This window comes from Dendrobates tinctorius, unplaced genomic scaffold, assembly GCF_039654945.1.
Source record: "Dendrobates tinctorius isolate UK_male_01 unplaced genomic scaffold, ASM3965494v1 ptg000029l, whole genome shotgun sequence".
Lineage (NCBI taxonomy): Eukaryota > Metazoa > Chordata > Amphibia > Anura > Dendrobatidae > Dendrobates > Dendrobates tinctorius.
In genome coordinates, this window is record NW_027361697.1 from 4,448,862 (window position 1) to 4,471,351 (window position 22,490).

A 22,490-nucleotide genomic window follows, 5' to 3' on the forward strand; every position below is an offset into this window, starting at 1 on the left:
ATTACAGCAGATAGCACACTTTGAACGTACACAAAGGGACATGCTGGTGGCAAAAAATAATTTATGGAAGCACAAAATATGCAAAAGGACAGTGTTTTATCACTAGTGCGATTTCAATTTATATTGAACGAAAACTAAAACCAACAAGAAAACTTTACAGACTTGACATAATCAACATTACCACTTGCAGGAATTTCGACATTACATGTTGGTTACACAAAAAGGCACAGGGAAAGTCTGCACAAAAACAACGTGGCTTTTGGTGTAGATTTGACGCTGTTGAACAGCTGAAATAAAAAAATGAATAAATAAAAGTACCAAACTAACTGCATCTTCCCCTTACCGATTAATGGGAGCCTGGTGCTCCGCAGGTGTCTGTGATGCCATCTTCATCATGGGACAATTGAAATTGTCACACATAATGAGAGGTCATCATTGCCGGAGGCTTGGTGTGCAGAGAGATGGACGGACCAGGCAACTGTTACAGTAGCTATGCCGGAGAAGGGAAGTACAGTTTTTTTTTCTTTTTTTTTAATCCACACTTTTGCAAATGCTGAAAGGATCCACAACACTCCAGTCTTCAAAAAACTCTTGATGATAAGGGCTGGAGCAGGCTTCCTTCTCATCATTTGGCACAATGGCTGTTTATAGCATCACAAGTGATACCAGGCAGCTGGGATGTGATACAGCAGCTGTGCTCATAAAGGAGCTATTCAGCCCTAATTCTGATATTTCATCCCTTATTCAACATCCGCCATTTATTTACTGTGCATGGCGCAAGCTCAGAAGTGGAGCTACCGCCTATATACCGGACAGATGCCGGCTGTGTTACACAGCCAGCATTTACCTATAGCAGCAGGGATCGGAGCTCACATGCCGCAGTGAATCTTGACAGCGACATGAAGGATGTGCAGTCCTGGGGGGAAACTGGGTTATTAGTGAAAAATACATATACACCTGCCATTGTAAACAAATCCCATAACAATATATATGGAACAAAGAAGAGATCCCAAATGACAAAATATTTATTGCAAAAATTCTTTAAAATTACAAAAGCATAATGCCGTCTAGGAGACGCCAAGACATCACCATCAATAAATTCAAAAAGGAGGGATACAAAACAGTCCAAGGCAAAAAATAAAAAATTTTCCAATCTCATAACAATTCTGTATGTGATGAAAAAATGCCAACAATCACCGATCAAAATTCATAACAGGTTGTTGTGTATAAATAAACATCACAGCATATTCCATCACAATTTCATAACCATCATGCTCAAACATGGACCTTATATATCTGAAAATGGTGTAATACAGACTGGTATACCTCAAACACTGTATATAAGGGTTGCATATCCCATGGAAACGAAACTCAGCGCATAAAACCGTGTGAAATAACACTGGCACATTATTATGTATACCCTGGTAATGCCATGGGAAAGCGGCAAGTATAACCCCAAAAAGGCAATGAAAATAGTATAATTACCTAAGCGTGGTGGAAGTGTATCTGGCGTCCCCTCACCCCGACGCGCGTTTCGCCACCTTCTTCCTCGCCCCCGGAAGAAGCAGGCGGCGAAACGCGCGTCGGGGTGAGGGGACGCCAGACACACTTCCACCACGCTTAGGTAATTATACTATTTTCATTGCCTTTTTGGGGTTATACTTGCCGCTTTCCCATGGCATTACAGGGGTATACATAATAATGTGCCAGTGTTATTTCACACGGTTTTATGGGCTGAGTTTTGTTTCCATGGGATATGCAACCCTTATATACAGTGTTTGAGGTATACCAGTCTGTATTACACCATTTTCAGACACATAAGGTCCATGTTTGAGCATGATGGTTATGAAATTGTGATGGAATATGCTGTGATGTGTTTATTTATACACAACAACCTGTTATGAATTTTGATCAGTGATTGTTGGCATTTTTTCATCACATACAGAATTGTTATGAGATTGGAAAATTTTTTATTTTTTGACTTGGACTGTTTTGTATCCCTCCTTTTTGAATTTATTGATAGTGATGTCTTAGCGTCTCCTAGACGGCATTATGCTTTTGTAATTTTAAAGAATTTTTGCAATAAATATTGTTTTTTATGTCATTTGGGATCTCTTCTTTGTTCCATATATATTGTTATGGGATTTGTTTACAATACTTGAGCGAAGTGCCCTGTGTATTAGTTTTGGACATTGTTTGATTGTACATACACCTGCCAATAGCACAGAACGAATGTGGAACATACATACTTTACACACACATTATATATATATATATATATATATATATATATATATATATATATATATATATATATATATATCTCTATATCTATATATACATATACACAGAGAGAGAGAGAGAGAAAAAGAGAGTGTGTGTGTGTGTGTGTGTGTGTGGGGGAGTGATTTCACTGATAAAAGAAGAGACCCGCCATTGGTAGATGCCGTCTGTTTCTATCTTTTTGATGTGGAATATTGGACATTAACTGAGCACCAGGGTGACTGGCAGCTGATCCCGACTGCTGCGCAGATAATACATGAGGGTCTATTTTTAGCTTGAGGGGGTCGTGCCTAAAGGGGGTTTTAAATAAAGTGTTAACAAACACCTTAGACTTAGGTCTTATTCAGACATTGCTGATATTTATGGTATGCAAAAACCAAACGTCACGGTTTCCTTGGGGATTTTCTTGTATGAAAATAATTAAATACAAATTGCAAAACCTTCTCCTACCCATTACAATGTTAAAATCGGACAGCACAGGTAAGGCAATGTGTGCGGTCAATGATTTTTCACAGACCCCATTTACTTGCACTGGAGAGTTTGATCAGTGACTTGAATCCAAAATCAGACATGTCACACAGGAGTGTGAACGGATCCACGGATCAGTTTTGTTTTTGTTTATTATTAAAAGGAGTTGTCTACTACTTGGAACAACCCCTTCTCAACGGTTATATTTACTAGTGTAACATAAAAACAGAAGATACTCCCCTACCGGTGGCAGGTTTTGGGTGATGCCGTTATGCCACGTGAGCCCTGCAGACAATCAGCGCCCGCTTCACTCACTTCCTTCAGACCAAGCTGACATCTGGAGGAAGTCCGACAGCAGTAGCAGTTCTTTCACTTCCTTAGCCGGAAGACGCAAGAGAAGCGGCCACTGACGGGTTGCACGGCTCACGTGCCAAGACGCCACGGGAGTACCTGAGTCAACATTGCTGGCACCAGAGGAGATTACAGGATAGAGAGATAGATAGATATATATATATCTCTCTCTATCTCTATATCCATACACACATACATAGATAGTTTTTTTTTTTCCAGATAGCCAATAGAAAAGGGGTTGGCCAAGTAGTGGACATCCCTTTCAAAGGTAGCTGTAACTTATCAGAATAAGTTGTCCTGTATTTGTGCACGATGAACAACAATATTTCTGGCCTTTATATAACTTGTTTACTTATATTTTTACCAGTTTCCCCTTCTGCAGGCTCTTATATTCACCTGCACTATTGATTTATACAAAGTTTGTTGAAAAAAACAATTTTCATTTTCTCTTTCCATTGAAAACAAAGTAAAACTAAACTTGGAAACTCCCTTAAAGTTTTAAGGCCAAGGAAAACAAAAATGAAACTAGAAGTCACTACTTACCATTGGAAGGGACAAGTTGAGCAGCATGTCTGTAGTAGGATTCAGCTTGGCTTGTCTGATTTCTATAACGAGCTGGAAAGCAACAGAAGTCAGCGTTACATACCGGCCATTTACTTGTGTATTGGTCTATTTAGTCCATTATTGCTGATCTGTCATTAATACCTATTCACACAATGCATTTGTCAAAAAGAAAACATTTGTTCTACAATTTAAAATAAAACCGATAAAACATGTAGTGAAAAAAAAAAAAATAAATAAATAAAAAAATACCAAAAGTGTAGGTGACCCAGTTCAAAAATTCAGCAGTCTGACCAGACATTACATCTATATAAGCAGAAAAAAAAAAAAAAAATACTGCAGATCTTGCAGTGGATCTGTTGCAACAAATCTGTCTGCATGAATTACATGTGGATTTTGTTGCAGATTTGCAGGAGCAAAATGTGTAATTTGCAAGGAAAATTTTAAGAATAAAAGTATGAACCAAATATCAATTCTTCCAAAATTGTGTGGATTTTATACACAGTGTATGGATGGATAAGACTGGGGCAAATTTCTCACAATGTTGGTACAGTAATATACTACAGGAAATCAGCAGAGTACTCTCCCAGTGTGAACACGTCCTAGGAAAATAAAAATGAATATAAGACTGGAACAAATAAACAAAGACTGAAAGTCTCACCAATATCTCCAAGATGAACCAAGCAGTGCTGGCAAATATAGGAGCAGGAACTGGATTGCGGCTTCACCACGGTCCCACAGTGCATCTGCTTATTGCTGATAATCCCCAGCTGGGAGGACTTCACACGGCATGGCAAATCCACATTAAACACAGTGCATAGCTCCTGCAAAAGCTTCAGGAAGGAATACAAAAAAAATTAAACATATTCAGAAATAGAAGTTTACCATTAAAGCCGCATTCAGACATCAATGTGATAGTCTCACAACCCAAACTCAACAGCGTCAGATACATGATGCACGGCAGACTGGAACCGGAGCGCGAGACACGAATGTGAGGATCTGGCCTAGATCCCAACATACGTGGCATACACAGATAACGTGTGCAGCTAGCTCACCTGTGTATAGAAGCCACTAGCTGCCTCCAGGAATAGTGATAGATTAGCTTGCACCTCACTGCGATTTGGGTTTGTCCGGTTTTTAGCTTGACTCTGCAGTGTTGTAATTTGGTTCTTGAAGGCATGGTTCCAACTAAAAAGAAAAAAAAATAAACCGCTGGGTTAACTGACTGCAAATATTTTCTATTTACTTCCAATTACATTTACATAGCAAAGAGCACACATTGTAAAAAAAAACCTCCCATGGGAGTGCCATTCGAGGAAGTTGATGGACAGGGATGGTCACATGCTCCTCCATCAGCTGCCATTGTGTGGACAGAAGTGCTGGTCAGTTTGTTGAGAAAGCAGAAATAACAAGAGAAAGTGGCCAAGCCCTAACTAAGAGAAGTGGCCAAATATTACGGTTGCAAAAACTGGGGTACAGATGAAGTGCAAGATCAGACTACACAGCTTAGCTGTGGGGACTCATAGGTGTGCACAGAAGCTTCCGTTTAAAAAGAACTTTTCATGTTGAACTGGACACAATGTAATAAGTGACTGCATAGCGGAACTTTTTTTTTTATTAAATTTTTCCTCTCCGTTTCAGTGATATTTGAAATCAAAGTATTTGACATCTAATTAATTATATTTTTGCTTAAGACAAAATGGGCAATACGACAGAGTTTTCACTGGGGGTGTGTACTTATTCTCCATGTTTGATGTTGACCAATCTTAGGCAGGCAGCAACAAGCAGGAGAAAAAGAACACACCCTCATCATAGCTCAGAACAGGCTACTGCAGTGTACAGTGAGTTCAGAGCAGGCTGCCATTATATCTCAAAGAGTCAGAGGTGTAGCTAAAGGTTCAGCTAGGGGGAGAGGGGGTGCATCTGAGAGGATGCCTAACTAATAACCTTGATTACAACTATGATGGCGCAGCCTAATCATGGGTACGGGAGAACCCCAGCAGATGACAGCAAAGTTACTGGAAAGAAAAAAAAATACACAAAAACCAGGAGTGGAACAATCAGAGGAGAAGGATAACAGAAACACGTCATCGCTTCTGCACGTTTCCCACACTCCTGGTTTTGGCTTACAAATACAGATGTAGAATACTGACTACATACTGAGCATGTGAACATAGCTTTACACTGGCTTTCACTCAAGTTCCAACATAAATCTTAGCCCAGAATCTGTGGCATAGTAGTGTTATTTGAAAACATCCGCCTGTCTGGCCAAAAAAAATAAATAAATAAAAAAATTGATTAAAACGATGTTAAAATGTATGAAAAGAGGAAAATGTAATGATGGCATTGTCAGATGAATGTGACCACATTGTTATGGGGCAAAAATAGCACTCAACATGGGCCACATTGTGGCACCTCGACCGTAAAATGAGAGCACAGCACTAGGCACTCACAGGTCTTGCTCCACCTTCTTGTCCAGTGCATACTCCAGGTCCGTCACAAGCATCTTCTGGTACAAGTCCTGTAGAGCCTGACGTGATGTCCACACCTCCGCTGTGCCAGGCTTAGAATCTGAAAATCAAAAAAAACACATAAGCACAAGCAACCAAAAGCTCAAAAAAAGAGTGCGAGTCTTAAAGGTAAAGCTTCGTGGGGCAAAAAGTATGCAAATAAGCGCTCTACCAGAAGAATGAAGACTGTCAAGAAGCTGAATGATAGTGATAAAGCTGAGCTCATGGAAGTCATCGGTTGGTGCTTAATCCACTACACTGATCTCCAGGTGCAAACAGAACTTTATGGAAGGTCACTAAAGATGAGAAAATTCGAATTTATAAGTTCGGCATTCGTACTTCTCCTGGGAATCCGTTGCAATGTCTCAGAGAAGAGAGACACAAGAGAGAATTTTCCAGCTCCAATGTTCGGGTCCTCATTGTTTTCAATGGGGTTCAGGTTCAATTTAGGGTAAAGTTCTGGTATCCAACCGAACTTTGGACTAAAGTTCAGGTAGAGTACCAAAACTCGAACTTCCGAGGGTCCGCTCATTCCTAAAGGTGACCAATAACACTTTTCGAAGGATGGAGTATCTTCTTCCTTAAGTAATATCAAAAGTTTGGTGCGCCTTACATGATTAAAAAAAAATCCGGTTTGTTATCTTGCACCTTCAATAAAGGTCTGTTTGAACCTGGGGATCAATGTAGTGGATTGAGCACCGACCAACGACTTCTATTATCTCAGCTTTAGCACTATCACTCGTCTGTTTGCCGAACCAAGGCACGGGATCTTGGCAGGGAGAGGTCTGGTAGCCACTCATTTATCTACAGGCCACTCTGGATGTTACGCTCAAGGCTACAAGAAGTGAGTTTTTGATGCCATTTCCACACCCTTAAACTCCCACCCCCTATGAAGAGCATTCTCTTTTTTACTTTTTATGTGCGTGTATACCAACAGGAAGCCATCATACATACACAGAAAACAGCTTCAAAGAGAATTTCACCCAATAAAGCAGAACATTGCTTTGCATGGATGACCCCAAAACAGTTCTCTATAGATGGAGGGTTCTGGTTTGGCTCATATCTCTAAGTCAATCAAAGCTCGACTAAAGTGAGAAAACTCCATTAAAGCCCTGTATACACAGTGTAATGTATTGCATGTAGCAGGACAATAGTATGGAGTCAGATCACTTGGCAGGAGTACAGTCTGCTAGTGGAATACGTCAATGACAACCACAGTCTACTAGTGGAAAAACCACATGAAAATCCAGTTTTGTGCATCCATGATTACATTAGAAAATTACAGAACTAGCAACTTCCTTATACTTTATTTTTATTGGACTTGATCCCTTAAAAGATGGGAGATCACGTAATAACCATTAAATATGCAAACAGAAAACTCTATTAAATCCCACAGCACTCCTAGAGGCCCCTCACGGTATGGCAGGGTAAGTGACCTAACCAGTATAGGGCTAGCCAAATAAGATGTACTTATCCACACAAGTGGCTGAACTGGGTGGTGTCCTCTACCACAGCGGAGACGGATCATAAAACATGTTTACCTGTCATATCTGCTTTCAGGACTTCAGCCTGCCTGTATGGAGAAAAATAAACAAAAAGTCAATATAACAAAGAATACGAGCAGCACGTAGGCAGACATGTTTTTCTAATCCTGGACAACCCCTTCATTCCAGAAACTGAAGCACCCCTGACCATGGGTTGTACATGGTACTGCAGTTTGGCTCTATTCACTTCATTGGAGCCACAACCCATGGTCAGAGGTAAAGCTGTTTTGTATTTTTCTTCCCCAATCCAATCCTGGAATTTCCCTTTAAACTAAGGGGATTCAGCCAATCAGGTTGCTTTATTTTCAAAAGGGCATCTGTTAGAGGAGAGCCGACACAGGGGCTTACCGTCGTGATGTGTCGAGAGGCCCCATATACATCAGATGGTGGTCCGGAATTGCAAAACTCAGCAGTTTGACTAACTTTCATCTAATGTGTACATGTCCTTAGAGAATTTATCAGAAAAATTTTGACCCTTAAAATATTTATATGTGCGTGTAGCTCTCTCAGAGACCAGTCCAGCATTACCTTTACATTGCCAGTCCGTTCCTCAGTTATGGAGAAATCAGTGTTTGAATTGATATGTAAATGGCTATGGTATATTTGATGCCTTTGTCGTTCCAGCTCTATTCCCCGCCCAGCGACGCCTCCTCATTCCTGAATGACAGCTCCTTTGCCTGAAGTCACACACTATAAAGTCTGCCAGTCAAGTAAAAGGGCGGGGAATAGAGCTGGAGTGACAGAGGCTTCAGAACTATCATAGTCCTTTAGCCTCATTTGTATATCAATTCAAGGAGGAGGCTTAGAGCTGGAGCATCAGAGGCTACAGTTCTACCATAGCCATTTGCATACAAATGTGGATTTCTCAGTAATGGAGGAACAGACTGTCCATGTAAAGTTATCACTGGACTTGTCTTTGAAAGAGCTACATGCGTATATAAATAGTTTGGGGGCGAAATCTGCTGACAAATTCCCTTTAAAACAGCACTCGTGGTTTTAACCTGGAACCATGTGCCCCCTAGTGGTCTGAAAACACGTATGTGGGGTGCAGAATATTTTTTAACAACTTTGTAACCGAAATTTCCCATTTCCTTCTATTCTGAAAGTCCACAACAGTTCATGTACACGCCAAAAAAACGTGTTATTGCAGGTGTCTCAAAATGTAATAAGTGCTCGTTACTGTGGAACTGAAACCATCAGCGCACTATTATTTGGGTGGGTTTCCATACCAAGAGTACGGAAGGTGGGCAAGGGTTTGTCCCACCAAGCTTCTGAATATGCGGATAGCTTGCCGATATCTTAGTTCATCTTCTGATGGTTACAAGCGACATGTGAAATGATTTCACAGCCACACACTTCAATGCAAAATATAAAGGACGACGAGGACGACTTGTGGCGCTGACATCAATTATCTGATCACCTAAATAAATGAGATCCTTGGTAGGGAACTCTCCGCCACATAAGTGCCGGTTCTTCGTCTGCGCTCCACGGCGCTAAGATGATAAGGAAATGGGAACTTTACCCCCTGGCAATCAACAAAAGGCATCTGTCTGGATAATTACTAGGGCCTCTATACAAGACACCGTCAGCGTACAAGAGACAGGAGGATTTAATGAGGAAGGGAGGTGGGAGGCAGGATGCAGGGCAGACAACACCAATCCTTCACCTCCAGAGTCGTCTTCTTGGCTTCTATAGCTGATGGATGTAATAACAGGCTGGCAATACAGACAGCTTATAAGTGGAAGCTGGTACATTGTACATGTAGTCACGATGCAACTTATAAAACAGACTGTGGGAAGAGATTCAGAATGGGCTGTATGCCAATCATTGAATTCCCTGCTCATTAGGAGTCCAGTGGGTGGTCCTAGTAAGTGACTGACAGCTGGTTCCTGCCTCTAATAAGTGCTTTATGGACTGTGCAACATTTCTGAGTTGACACGTTCCTTTCAATGTAGTCAAATATTAATTTCAACGGCATAATTTGCACTGCAAGCACACGCATCGTGGGCAGCACTGCAGGAGTCTGCAGGGCGTCTCCCCACATTGCGCGACTTGATTGACCGATCATTCGGACAGGCCATCAATATCAGTCGGATCCTTGGCTTGTCGACTCCATAAGCCTGGTTAAAAGGTGCTGCGGAATCCAGAATTACACAGTATGTGGTGCTAGCGCCACATACTGTGCAGTGGCCAGACTTTGGTACTATAGTTTAACACCTACTGAACTGCAGTACCAGAAAATGGCCACTACACAGTGTACAGCGCTGTTATGCCCCGGCTCCATACACTGCGTACCTCAAGCCTCCCAGGACCATTGGTGTTGTGCCCGGTGTCAGACTCCCACCAATCTGATAAAACGCCTGCTTAGAGAACTTACAATGCTCCTCCCAACAGTGCTTTCCAGCTTGAGATCAGGCTCCTTTTTAGGCAAAATAAACACATTTTGGGCATTTACCTGATTTAACGATGTACCAAAATGCGAGTCAACAGAGGATGCTGTGGGTTTTTATTGCTTAAATGTAGTCCTAATTAGAGAATGCTAAAAAACAAAAATACTGTTTCATAGCAATAGATTAGCAGCCCAACACTGACACTGTACAGGAAAAGAAAAATAATCCAAATTACTAATGGAAGGAAATTAATTCAAATATCTCCAAATATCGAGATTTTAGTGGTGAGAATATAATCATTATTAAAACATTGCCGAATCATGGTTTTCATGAACGATAGAGTTAATAAAACGATAGAGAAAATATTCACATGCCCCCTGCCTCCACTGCGGAGGGCTGGGAAGTGACAATCTCACGGGAACAGACTATACAGGAGGAAGCATAACAAAGGCAGAATATAGATTTCTCATATGCTGCTGTCAGTACATTAAATCAATTAATATTTTGGAAGTCGGACACTTTACAGACCACGGAGAGTGGGGGAGGCAGACAGATGAATGCTACACTAATAAAAAAATAAATACATTTTAGAAAAAGGTCTATAAAATGCATGTAGTATATAAAGAAAATATTATATAGGACATAGTACATAACTGAAATAAAATGGGGAAGGTAGAAGACCACGCGGGCAGCATGCAACAGGCCTGGCAAACCTTTAGGGAACCCGTAGTGGGATTAATAAAAGTAATTTCCAAATAACGGTCAATAGCAATGCCAAGAAAATCGCTCCGTAATCCTATGATTGCAGTACTCCAATGGGGTAAATGTTGGGAAAAAAAGTTATCAAATAGGAACATAAATAATGATGGAGACATGAAGAGCCATTGCAAATAATAGGCAGAGATGTATAAAGAAGGATGGGGGTCCTATCCCCTAGAGATCCACATAGGACTACCGATAAGATGCCTGGTACCCGGGGTAACTTTGCCCCCTCCTAACACTAATCCCTTAACTTCCTTTTTGTCAACCATGGGAGAGGGGAGTCCTGAACACCCGGTAGCAAAGCGCTGGGCCTATGGTGATACAGAAGCACTCAGTGGAGGAGATGTGGGGTCGGTGCTTTATGGACCATAACTGTGGATTACGAGGCGGGGGCACAACAATAAATGAAGTACAAGTATAATAAAGGGTATGGATAAATGTTACAGGTAAGGGAAGATTTGCCATCACCAGTAATCTATATATCACATTATCTGCTGCCTGTGTATACAATTGATCAGACTGCATTAAGATCAAGAGCAGTGCTCCGATCTCCAGCGACTGCGATCAAAGCACTGGAGGCAGAGAGATGTCAGAAATGTGATCCGTCATGGCTAACAATACAAGGAGAGCAGGTGACAAGAACACAACTAACAGCTCCGGGAAACACCTCGGGAAGGTGTGCCACCGAATGTCTCGCCTGACACACCCCGCCGCTAGATTTTTCTGCAAAGCTAATGCTCAGCCCATTTAGTACTTGTGTATTAAAATGACCAGAATTAGGTTATCTGCAGAAAAGCGGAGGTACTACCAGACGGCAAAAAGGAGCAGAAAAACATTTACTTAGACAAAGTGGACTACAACATGTGTCTGTTCAGCATGATGAGAGATGTACTTTCAACACAGCTTTCTAAAAATATAATATATATCTAAATCTCTATCTACAGTATATATATATTTTCATTGATATGTCCCTAGAATTGCATCTAAGAAACTAGACACTGTGCATTATAGTGTAACACTGTATGAAGAGCCTGTCCACGTATGGTGCTATAGAAAGGATCCTACATCTCTGCATAAGATAATGGCTCCTAATGGCACCTCCAGCCACGGAATGGGGACAGAATTACAGAATTAAAGGGGGTCCCTGGGGCGCAAGAAGTTTGTTTAGGACTCTAGTGTTAATGTCTGCTCCGTATGGGGAGCCTTTATGCTACTATAGACATAATCACCCCAAGAGCTAAACAGAAGGATAAATTGCACAGAGGACTGTGCTTCAACCAATAAGGCTGCAAATTGCCTCTTCGGAGAGTAAGGCTATGTGCAGACGTTACGGAATTCCCGCGGAAGTTACCATGGGAATTCCGGAATTCCAATCCGCGGGAAAACCGCATTTTAAATTCCCGCGATTTTCCCGCAGAAAAACTAGCGATTTGCAAGCGTAATTAGCTTGCAGAACACTAGCATTTTCCAAGCGATCTGTAGCATCGCTTGGAGAACTGATTGACAGGTTGGTCACACTCATCAAACATAGTGTTTGACGAGTGTGACCAACTTTTTACTATTGAGGCTGCCTATGGAGCATCAGTAGTAAAAAGATCTAATGTTAAAAATAAAAAAAAAAAAATGGTGTTTTTCTCACCTTCCGACGTCCGGCGTAGCGTTCCCGATCATCGCAATGCTTCCGGCAAGTCCCGTTCCCAGTGATGCATTGTGGCAATGACCTTTGCTGGCGTTGCTATCTCGCAATAGCGTAGCGGTCTCGCGAGACCGCGAAGTCATCAAAGGTCATTGCCGCAATGCATCACTGGGAACGGGGCCTGCCGGCAGCATCGCTGAAGCCTGGTGACGCTGTGCGGGACATCGGATGGTGAGAATATGCCGATTTTTTTATTTTAATTCTATTTTTTACAGGGATATGGTACCCACAGCCTGGAGGACAGTCTCCTCTCCTCCGGACCGTGGGTACCATCCGCAAATGTTCTGCTTACTTTTCGCATGGTGGGCACAGACACATGCGGAAAGTAAGCAGAACAATGCAATCCTATGGGTTCAGGATCACCGCGATTCCGCCAAATTAATGAGCATGCTGCGGATTTTTCCGCAATGCGATTCCGCAGCGGAAAAATCCGCATTAGCACAGCATTGCGGAATCCCATAGGATTGCGTGGGATGCTGGTTTTTTTGCGTTTTCGCAGCAAAAACGCGCGTTAAAAACCGCAGCGTGTGAACGCAGCCTAAGAGGACTCGAAACTCTAGTGGCGCCGATTACAATAGGCAGTACTTGCAGCGCTGGGGTCCTGGGTTCGAATCCCACCAACGACAACATCTGCAAGGAGTTTGTATGTTCTCCCCGTGTTTGCGTGGGTTTCCTCCAGATTCTCTGGTTTACTACCACATTCCAAAGACAGTGATTGGGGCTCATAATCTAAATTCCCTATGGGGACAGTGATGATAATGTGTGCAAAACTGTAAAGCGCTGCGGAATATGTTAGCGCTATATAAAATTAAAGATTATTATTATTATTACTAAAGTTCTAGACCTCTTCCTTCCTAGAGGCAACTTGCATATTAAATTTCCCAGAGGAACATTGCATGACCTATAACTCTTCTCACTCTGACATGTCAGGCCCGGCTTGTCACTGCCTACAAGGAGAAACGTTACCCCTTAGAGACCAAAAAATAGGGTTAAAGTTTATAGCAAAAAGGTATTAATAAGTCTGAACCCTGGAAATAGGGTCTAACACTGAGGGATTTGCCACCATATGCAGAAAATGCACCTGTAGCAACTTGTTGGCCACAACGAGACCACCTTTACTTACATTATACTGTGATGTACCATATGCCTGGTTCAATTGTAGCCAGTCCGACATATCAAGGCAAAAGTCGCCATATAACCCAAGACTCATTCAACATAGTTGCCCTATTTGAAGAATAAGACAATTGTCCCGCAAAAGTCCTAGATGGAAGCTGTGACTATTGTATCACAATTATAAGGAATCTGTCAGCAGGATTTTGTTATGTACTCTGACATCAGAATGACATAGGGGCCGAGTCCCTGATTCCAGCGATATGTTACTTGCTGGACTGCTTGTTGCAGTTTTGATACAGTTTTTTTCTGCTGCAGATCTAGCAAACATCAGAATGCTGAGCAGTGTATAACCTCGCCCACACCACGGATTGGCTGCTTTCTGTGTACACTGTACATTAACAGCTGCCAATCAGTGGTGGGGGCGTGGTTGGACTAAGAGGCGTGAGACACCTAGTCCGCTAGTGATAATCACCTGCTGATAAAACACTCATTTTATTGAAATAGCAGCACACAGCTTTATAAGTGACATATTGCTGATTTTAGGGTCTCTGTCCCTACATCGTGTTACTCTTGGATTACACAGCAAAAACTGCTGACAGATTCCCTTTCACCTCTGTCCTGCCTATACATTTTCCTCCGGTGTTATCCCAGAACTCATCAGAGGAGAAAAGCCGACTACAGGATGGGTAATACTGGGATATAAAAGACGGAGCACCTGCAGCACACAGGTTTACTTGCAGAGACACATCTGTGTTTTAGAGGTCTTACGTGATCATCTGCGGATGCCTGACCGGCCGTAGTCTCGGCATCTATCTTATCAAATCAGCAGCATTTCTATAGCAATACCCATCAGCTTGCCCCGTTACTGTAGAGATGTGACAATCTGTCATCAAGCGTTGTAAATTGGAAAAACTTTCTGATGTGTCCCCATCACTTTGTGGCGCCTGTCTAATAAAGAACAGATTAGAGCAGTGGTTTAGTTAAGGAACAACGTCAGCATCCATTGTCTAAAACCAGATATTTCATGTAATGTTTCGTTATAAAGTGTAAAACCGACCCTGCACGTTAACCGGCTGTCGCCTCCTGCTACTACACACACATCTGAAACAACGTGCAAGTTGGATTTCACGGTCCATCAAGCAAATGTCATAACCAGAAGCGATCTATGAAACAAACATGTCTATTATCAGCTGGTTTCATATCACATGTGCTTTGGAGCAATGCACACAAACTTCTAGAAAGTTACTGCTCTCCTCCCCTTCACTCCCAAAAATGATGGATTTCATAGGATAAAGTTGTAGACATCGTGAGCTGTAAGGCACAAAGGTAATCATCAGCAAGAGGCTGGAGAGCTGAGGCTTCATCCAGTACACAAAGCGTCTATTTTTCCCATTTTTTCTGGTTGCCTGGTTATCATGAAGCCAAATTTAGCAAAACAGATAAAAAATGGATGAAATGCAAAAAGTACAAGGAGACAGAAGGCACTGAGCAATCATTTTACTATAAAAAGTGCCTGTAGGCAGCAGTGAGGGCTAAGCAGAAGATACACAGAAAAGATGTTCCAAGCAGCAAACATTTGGAGCCACTAAGGCAATCCCATTGTAAGTAAAGGTACTGTCACACTTAGCGATGTACCAGCGATCCCGACCAGCGATATGGCGCGGTCAGGATCGCTGGTACATCGCTAAGTGGTCGCTAGTGAGCTGCCACACAGGCAGATCTCACTAGCGACATCGCTGGGGACGGGGATCGCTACTTACCTGTCACACCAGGCGATCCTGCGTCCTCCCGCCCAGCTCCACGCGTCGCTCGTCCTCACAGCAGGAAGCGCCACAGGAAGCTGACAACGAGAAACAGTCCTGAACGTTCTCGCGCGATCAGCGATAACCAGCGGGGGAGCCGGTCGTAGGTAAGTATCAGACACAGAGATATCGCTAGCAATATCGCTATAACGTCACTAGTTATAGCAATATTGCTAGCGATATCTCTTAGTGTGACATGCCCTTAAGAGCCGTCCAGGCAATCAGCTGATCACTGTAAGGCCGGAGACACAATAGTGCGAGAGCATTGGATACAATATGCTAATGACACGCGGCGCCTGCTCTGCTGCGACCATGATCCGAGTATCAGAGAATCACAGCACAGCTGTGGAGGACATGAAGGTAATTTCTCCATCTCCTCTGCTGTCGGCATCATTTGCACTGCACTCAGATGAAATCCGAGTGCAATGTAATGTTTCACAAGCACCCCATAGACTTATAAGGGTGCGTGCGATCTGAATTTGGCATGCGTATTTTTCCTGCCCCATCGTGATCCGATCAGGGCAGGAAAAAAAAAAGAAACGCCATTGAGAACAGAAGCATAGGATTAAATTGGTACGAATACAATCCAATTTTAAATGGCAAAATATGTGCTACGAGGAACAGTTAAAGGATCTGGGAATGTTTGGTTTGCAAAATAGAAGGTTAAGAGGAGACAATGGCTATTTACAAATATCTGAATTGATGTCACAGTGTAGAGGGATCATCACTCTCATTTGCACATGGAAACACAAGACGCAATGGAATGAAACAAAGTTAGAAGATACAGATTGGAAAACTTTAACAGTGAGGATGATCAATGAGTGGAACACGCTCCCACAAGAGGTGATGAGTTCTCATTCAATGGAAGTCTTCAAACTGAGGCTGGACAGACATCTGTCTGAGATGGGTTAGTGAATCCTGCATTGATCCGGGGGTTGGACACGATGACCCTGGAGATCCCTTCCAACTCTAAGGGTACGTTCCCACGTGTCAGTGAACACTGCGTCCAACCCGCAGCGTCAAGATTTTACAGCATAGTGGATGAGATTTCAAGAAAACCCATGTCCACTATGCGTGCACCGATGCTCGCAGCTTACCTGCATTGACGGACATGCGGCTCGTCTTTCCAGACCGCAGCATGTCTATTTATCTTGCAAAGATGTGAGTCTACACAAAATAAAGTTCACCCATACAATGTATTGGACGCGGTGATTCCGCAGGGTAAAATGAACACATGCGGATTCACCTGCGTTCAGTAGACGGCAGCGCTCTGGACTCAGCGGACATGTTCTGCCGATTCCTGAACATAGGCACATACCCTCACATTCTATCATTTCCTCATGGCCAGCAATATCATATTAAATAGTTGGTCTTCCACTGATATCAGTGGTGCAAGGTACACCAGCACTGTCCCACTGATGTGAATAGACCAATGCTGCAATAATAGACTACATGTAAATAAACGGCTATGTAAAGACTGAAGAGGCTGCAGTACTTGCATGAGAGTCACAGACCCATCAAAAAACTGACCAACAGGAAGGCAATGGGAATTGTCAGAATTCCACCAATCTAGTCTGAGTCTAGCTAAGATTCTTGAAATAAAAAAAAGACTCCTTGCACATGTGCAGGACCCCAGTGCTGCAAAGCAACGGTGCTAACCACTGAGCCACCGTGCTGACCGTTGTGGTTTTACAGATGTCAAGAAGCTACAAATCCCAATATGAAAGCTGCTGACTATGAAGGCTATATACTGGGGTCTTGCACTTTCACAATGACTGAAGAGTCCCAGGAAGTAGAGCGCAGCTGGAGGAAATGGAAAAATAACTAAATGAAACTACAAAAATGAGTGAAACAAGTTACATTTGTGGATTATGTAACAGAAGCCAGTAAGTTGTTGTAAACTGGATAATTATCTCTCACGTCCATATGACTGTAATATGACTCTGTACATGAGACAAGTTTGACCTGATGAAATGCAATCTCATTCTTGACAATAAGGGTAGGTCTACCACCAAAAACATGAGTGTCACTTGCTGTCTTGTAACTATTTCAGCGCTGCAATTTGGCTGTCAAGAAACAAAAACAAAACAGCTTAACAAAAGACATGATACATGAGCAAGAATGCTCAGCAATTAATATACGGAGAGCCCACAGAAATGAATGGACAGAGCAACTGTGAATGGCCATCTTTCCCATCCCAACAGCACATGACGATGTGTTGTTCTTGAAATACTGGTCCCGACATTTAAGGCAGAACATTAATGTCCCAAATGGGTCAAATCCTTTTTATAGAGGACTTGTCAACTGCCCTAAAATATACACTTTATTTTTACAGAGTGTAAATGCCGGTGTTCTCCTGAATCTGAAATTTTTCTTTCATCTCTGCTCCTGTCCATTTCTGGGATATGGTGCCCTCGTCACCCGAGTCTTTTTAGCCACCTGGGCGTGGACCTCATAAAGAGTTGAGAACCACAACCAGTTGGATAAAAACAGATTTAGAGACGAGGCCAAAAGTTTTCACGCCAACACAAATTTTGGCTTTGACAACAAGTTTGCAGCTTTAATTTTTATAGTAGTAATTTGCATCAACTCTAAATTGTTCTGAAGAGTGAATAGCAAAAAAATTGCAAAGTCATTCCTTATAAGCCATGCAAAAAAAAAAAAAAAAAAATTTAAAAGAGAATAATTCAATTTGTGTGAAGGATTCAGGGCACCCAAGAAAGTCCAGCAAGTGCCAGGACAGTCTCCTAAAAGGAAGATTCATGTAAGGGAACGGTTCACCACCAGTGCTGAGCTTGCTCAGGATTGGCAGCAGGCAGCTGACAGTACATCTGCATGCACAGAGAGGTGAAGGCTTTAAGGGTGTGTGCACACGTTGCGGATTCTGCTGCGGATCCGCAGCAGTTTCTGTACCTTTATAGTCAATGGAAATTGAAAAACGCAGTGTACATGCTGCAGATTTTTCCGCGCGGATTAGCTGCGGTTTTAAATCCGCAGCATGTCAATTCTTTGTGTGGAATGTGCAGCGGTTTGCAACCTGCTCCATCACCAGGTGTCAACACGTAGGGGAAAACCGCAGGATAATCTGCAGGCAAAACGCAGGTCACTTGACCTGCGGATTTAGCTAAATCTGCGCGGAAAAATCAGCAGCAGAATACGAAACGTGTGCACACACCCTTAAAGGCTGACCTGGTGTCAAATAGGGCAGCAAAGACAAAACCTTTCTCCAAGAAAAACATCAAAGACAGACAGAACCTCAAGGATTGGCGGTCATCAGTCAGGATTTGGCCCAGAAGTCGATATCCAGCATGTCAGGGCGAACTGCAGAAATCTTGGATAAAGATGGTCTACACTATAAATATTGAGCATTTACATAAACTTGATAGACCTGATTCATCTAAGCTTTGACAACACGAGCCTACGCTAAAATTTAGCAACTTTTGACATTTTCACTCAGCAATGTGGTGGTATACTTTTCGCCACAAATCTTTCTCCAGTGCCCGACTAGAATAAGATTTATGGCAAAGTGCACAGAAGCGCATGCCACTTTTAAGACATGCCAGACTCAGAGGCATGCGCCTCTTAATGAATCAGGAACGTCTGGACTCCAACACACAATCAAAACCAGCACGAAAACCTACAATCTTCAGGATTCAGTGTAGATGTATTGGTCAATAAAAGTTTTAAAAAAAACTTATGAAATGTTGATAATTGCACTTCAGTAACCACAAATATCTGACTAAAAGATCAGAAAACACTGAAGCAGCAAAACTTTCTGAAAACCAAGCTTTGTAACAATCTTTTGGCCATGACTGTACACACAGAGAGAAGGACATATGTCAAGAACGGAGAGACACAGGGACAAAGGAAAAGCAACATCAGGTGGACAGCAGCATTTACTTGGGTAAAATTTCATAATTTTTCACAAACCATGGGCCCACTTTATAGTCAGTGGCGTCTTGCATCCCAAAAATGCAGCACGGGTGGTTTTTTGTGAAGGTCACGCCATGGGTTACAATGTGACCCCCATCATTAAATGTGATATCGTAATTAAACACCAGGATTATGTCAAGTGACATATGTCACCATGAAGCCATAGCCCAACACTATAAAAACCTTTCCTCCACACATGAACTTTGAAAAAAAAAAAGTTTTCTTGAGTTGTCCCCAACAGACTGTGACCCATCACTGGCAACACATACATATCTTCTACACAGAACCATATTACAACCATGTGAAAGCCCCTAATAAAGTGCTGCACAGAACAGACAAGCAATAGATTTCTTAAAGGCAGTAATTACTGACTGTAGCATACACATTCCTGTCCAGTGTACAGCCGAGAAGAATAACTGAGAACTGATTGCACACCGGCACAACACCTTTACTAATCCAACTTTGTCATTTTACTGGCTGAGTCAGTATGAAGCAGAGCGACGTATTACCCATTGCTGATGATATTACATCTTAGCATTACATGAGCGCACATCACTGGGGCAGGAGGTCAGGAAAACAATATTACTACATCAGCACACATCACTGGGGCAGGAGACCTGCATATACTTTACAAGGGGGAGCAGCACATGGAGGGGGGCAGCACATGGAGGGGATGCAGCACATGGAGGGGGAGCAGCACATGGAGGGGGGCAGCCCATGGAGGGGATGGAGCCCATGGAGGGGGGGCAGCCCATGGAGGGGATGGAGCCCATGGAGGGGATGGAGGGGGGCAGCCCATGGAGGGGGGCAGCCCATGGAGGGGGGCAGCCCATGGAGGGGATGGAGGGGAGCAGCACATGGAGGGGGGCAGCACATGGAGGGGGGCAGCACATGGAGGGGGGCAGCACATGGAGGGGGGCAGCACATGGAGGGGATGGAGAGGGGCAGCTCAGGGGACACTGCAGGTGAGCAGCACACAATGGCCATCACAGGGTCACCATTCCTCCGGCCTCATTCCAGCACTGTCGCCATATGACACTGGCTCTGTCTCTCACCGGATATACTGCGCACACAGCAGGCTCATCCTCCACCGTGGCCTTCAGCTTCGGTCTCTCCACACAGGCTCAATATCGAGGCGGCCGTGAGTCAGCCATCTTTTCCGGGCCCCCCTCGCCACCTGTGAGGTTGGGGCCCCGGACATGCAAACCCCCCTGTCCCCCTGACAACCAACCCCCCGGAGAGTCCCACTGAACGCTTTCCCCTCCGGAAACAGCTATCTAAGCAGCACTTCCGGTCGGTGCGACTTCTATATCCCTCCGGCTGAAGCTTCCAAGTACACAGTGAAGTCACGCCCACTTACCCCTAGTGCGCAGGCGCGACGCGCTTAACATGGGAGTGACGACACGTAAAGGTAGGCGGCGAAAGAGAAAGGACTCGATGACTCGGTTGCTGTAGCAACAACTTTCCTGCTGCTGAGTGGTTTCCTAGGCAACTGAGTGTGGCGGCCTTAGGCCTGCTTAGTGCGTCAGCAGCGCCTCCCCCCGGCCTGGCACAGCTCGTGCTTACAGCAAGGCTGCAGAGAGCCGCGGTTGTCATGGAAGGAAACGGTGTGCCCTTACAGGGGTCGTCATTGTGTGCCCGCCCAAATGATGTTATACTGCATCATCTGCAGGAGAAGATGCCTCTCCATGGCTCCCTGGCAGCAGAGTGGGATGGATGCTGAGAGTGGGATGGATGGTGTAGTAGTATCACTACAGATGGATGATGAGGGCTGATACCTGGTCATAGTGTATGCCATAGTGGTGTCGTCAGGTCCTGACTGCCACCATGATCCCCACAGCAAGAAGCTCAGGGCACAGAAGGCTCAGCATTACTAATAGTGATGGGTGTCTCAGTATGGAAACTGCTCCTGGTACCAACCTATTGCGCGGTACCACCAGCGGAACACCGTCGCACCACACACACACTATACGCCGTACGCATCACACACACGTAGTCTCTTGCGCGGTACCACAGCGCAACACCATCGCACCGCGCCTTCGCAAATTACGTGCAGGCTCAGGGAATCATTCGTCTGATCCCTGCGGCAGATGCGCGTCGTGTCTACAGGCAGAGGAAACCAGTCATATTAAAGGGGTTTTCCCATGAACGAAAGTTCATTTTAAAAATTGTCTGTGTCTGACCGTGTACGGAGCATACCGCATCTCCAGAGCAGGGGAGGAAGTGGAGCACCCTCACCAGGGCTGTGGGGTACTCGGTACCGGGCCGGTCGATCTTCTCAACAGGGGTTGTCACGGCAGCAGTGACCCGGTCCGTGGCCCTGGGGCTCCATTACAAAAGGGGTTGTTTCAGTGTGCTTATGGTGGTGAAAGTTTATAAGTGATTCGTGACGCCACCTGTGGTGTTCGGCAATAGAGATGTAAGTCGACGCTGCAGACAGATCCTCTGGGACAGATGGTGTGGTGCAGCAATGATGTTATAGCCCTCCACAGGCAGGGCTGGAGTCCCAGGGCAGTGTAGGTAAAGTGACACGTAGATGATGTAGTGTCAGGCGCAAGGGATTTAGCAGTGCTGGACGAGTTGGCGCCGGAATAAGTGGAGGACACCAGGGCAAGTAGTTCCAAAGTTTTACTCACAGTCTGTTGTGGTACAGGTGCCCGCATCCGTGCCGTGTCCTCCGGGTTAGGAGCTCAGCCAACTTCCAGGCAAGATTAAGTACTCCTTTCCAACACTCCGCCAACATATGTGCCTTTTCTGAACGTCTCCTCTTATAGCGCCTTTGAGTGAAGTACTCACAGTACTGAGTTACACTGCAGTTCCTCCTGTCAGATGTTCCTATGAACTCTACTTGTACGGCAGACAGCTGTAGCCTGCTTCGGGGACTCCTTCTACCTAGTCCCGGCTCACTATAGATGCTGTTGTGCCCCCCAAGTCTGGTGTGGGAATAAAGTGGTGACAACTTCTGTTCCTCCTGTGTCTGCTGCAGGACCATTAGTATCCATACAACCTCGGGGACCGGTCCCCGGCCTTGCGCTTAGAACTTGGCAAGTGTTCTCCTCTAACCCTGGTCCTTGTTC

At 43.9% G+C, this 22,490-nt stretch overlaps 1 protein-coding gene across 6 annotated transcripts in view; it reads right to left on the reverse strand.

Moving 5' to 3' along the window:
- Positions 1-20,680, reverse strand: part of SMG7 (SMG7 nonsense mediated mRNA decay factor) — a 63,631-nt gene extending 42,951 nt beyond the window's left edge. For 3 of the 6 annotated variants that reach the window (XM_073571326.1, XM_073571324.1, XM_073571323.1), the window contains exons 1-6: positions 20,469-20,679; positions 7,715-7,746; positions 6,117-6,234; positions 4,719-4,851; positions 4,325-4,496; positions 3,646-3,717 (exon numbers count right to left, since the gene is read on the reverse strand). In XM_073571326.1, the coding sequence (XP_073427427.1) occupies positions 3,646-3,717; positions 4,325-4,496; positions 4,719-4,851; positions 6,117-6,234; positions 7,715-7,746; positions 20,469-20,497 (556 nt within the window). In that variant the 5' untranslated portion in view covers positions 20,498-20,679. Of the gene's footprint in view, positions 1-3,645; positions 3,718-4,324; positions 4,497-4,718; positions 4,852-6,116; positions 6,235-7,714; positions 7,747-20,468 lie in introns of all 6 variants that reach the window. The other 3 variants (XM_073571325.1, XM_073571327.1, XM_073571328.1) reach the window with 3 other exon arrangements.
- Positions 20,681-22,490: the final 1,810 nt, after the last annotated feature.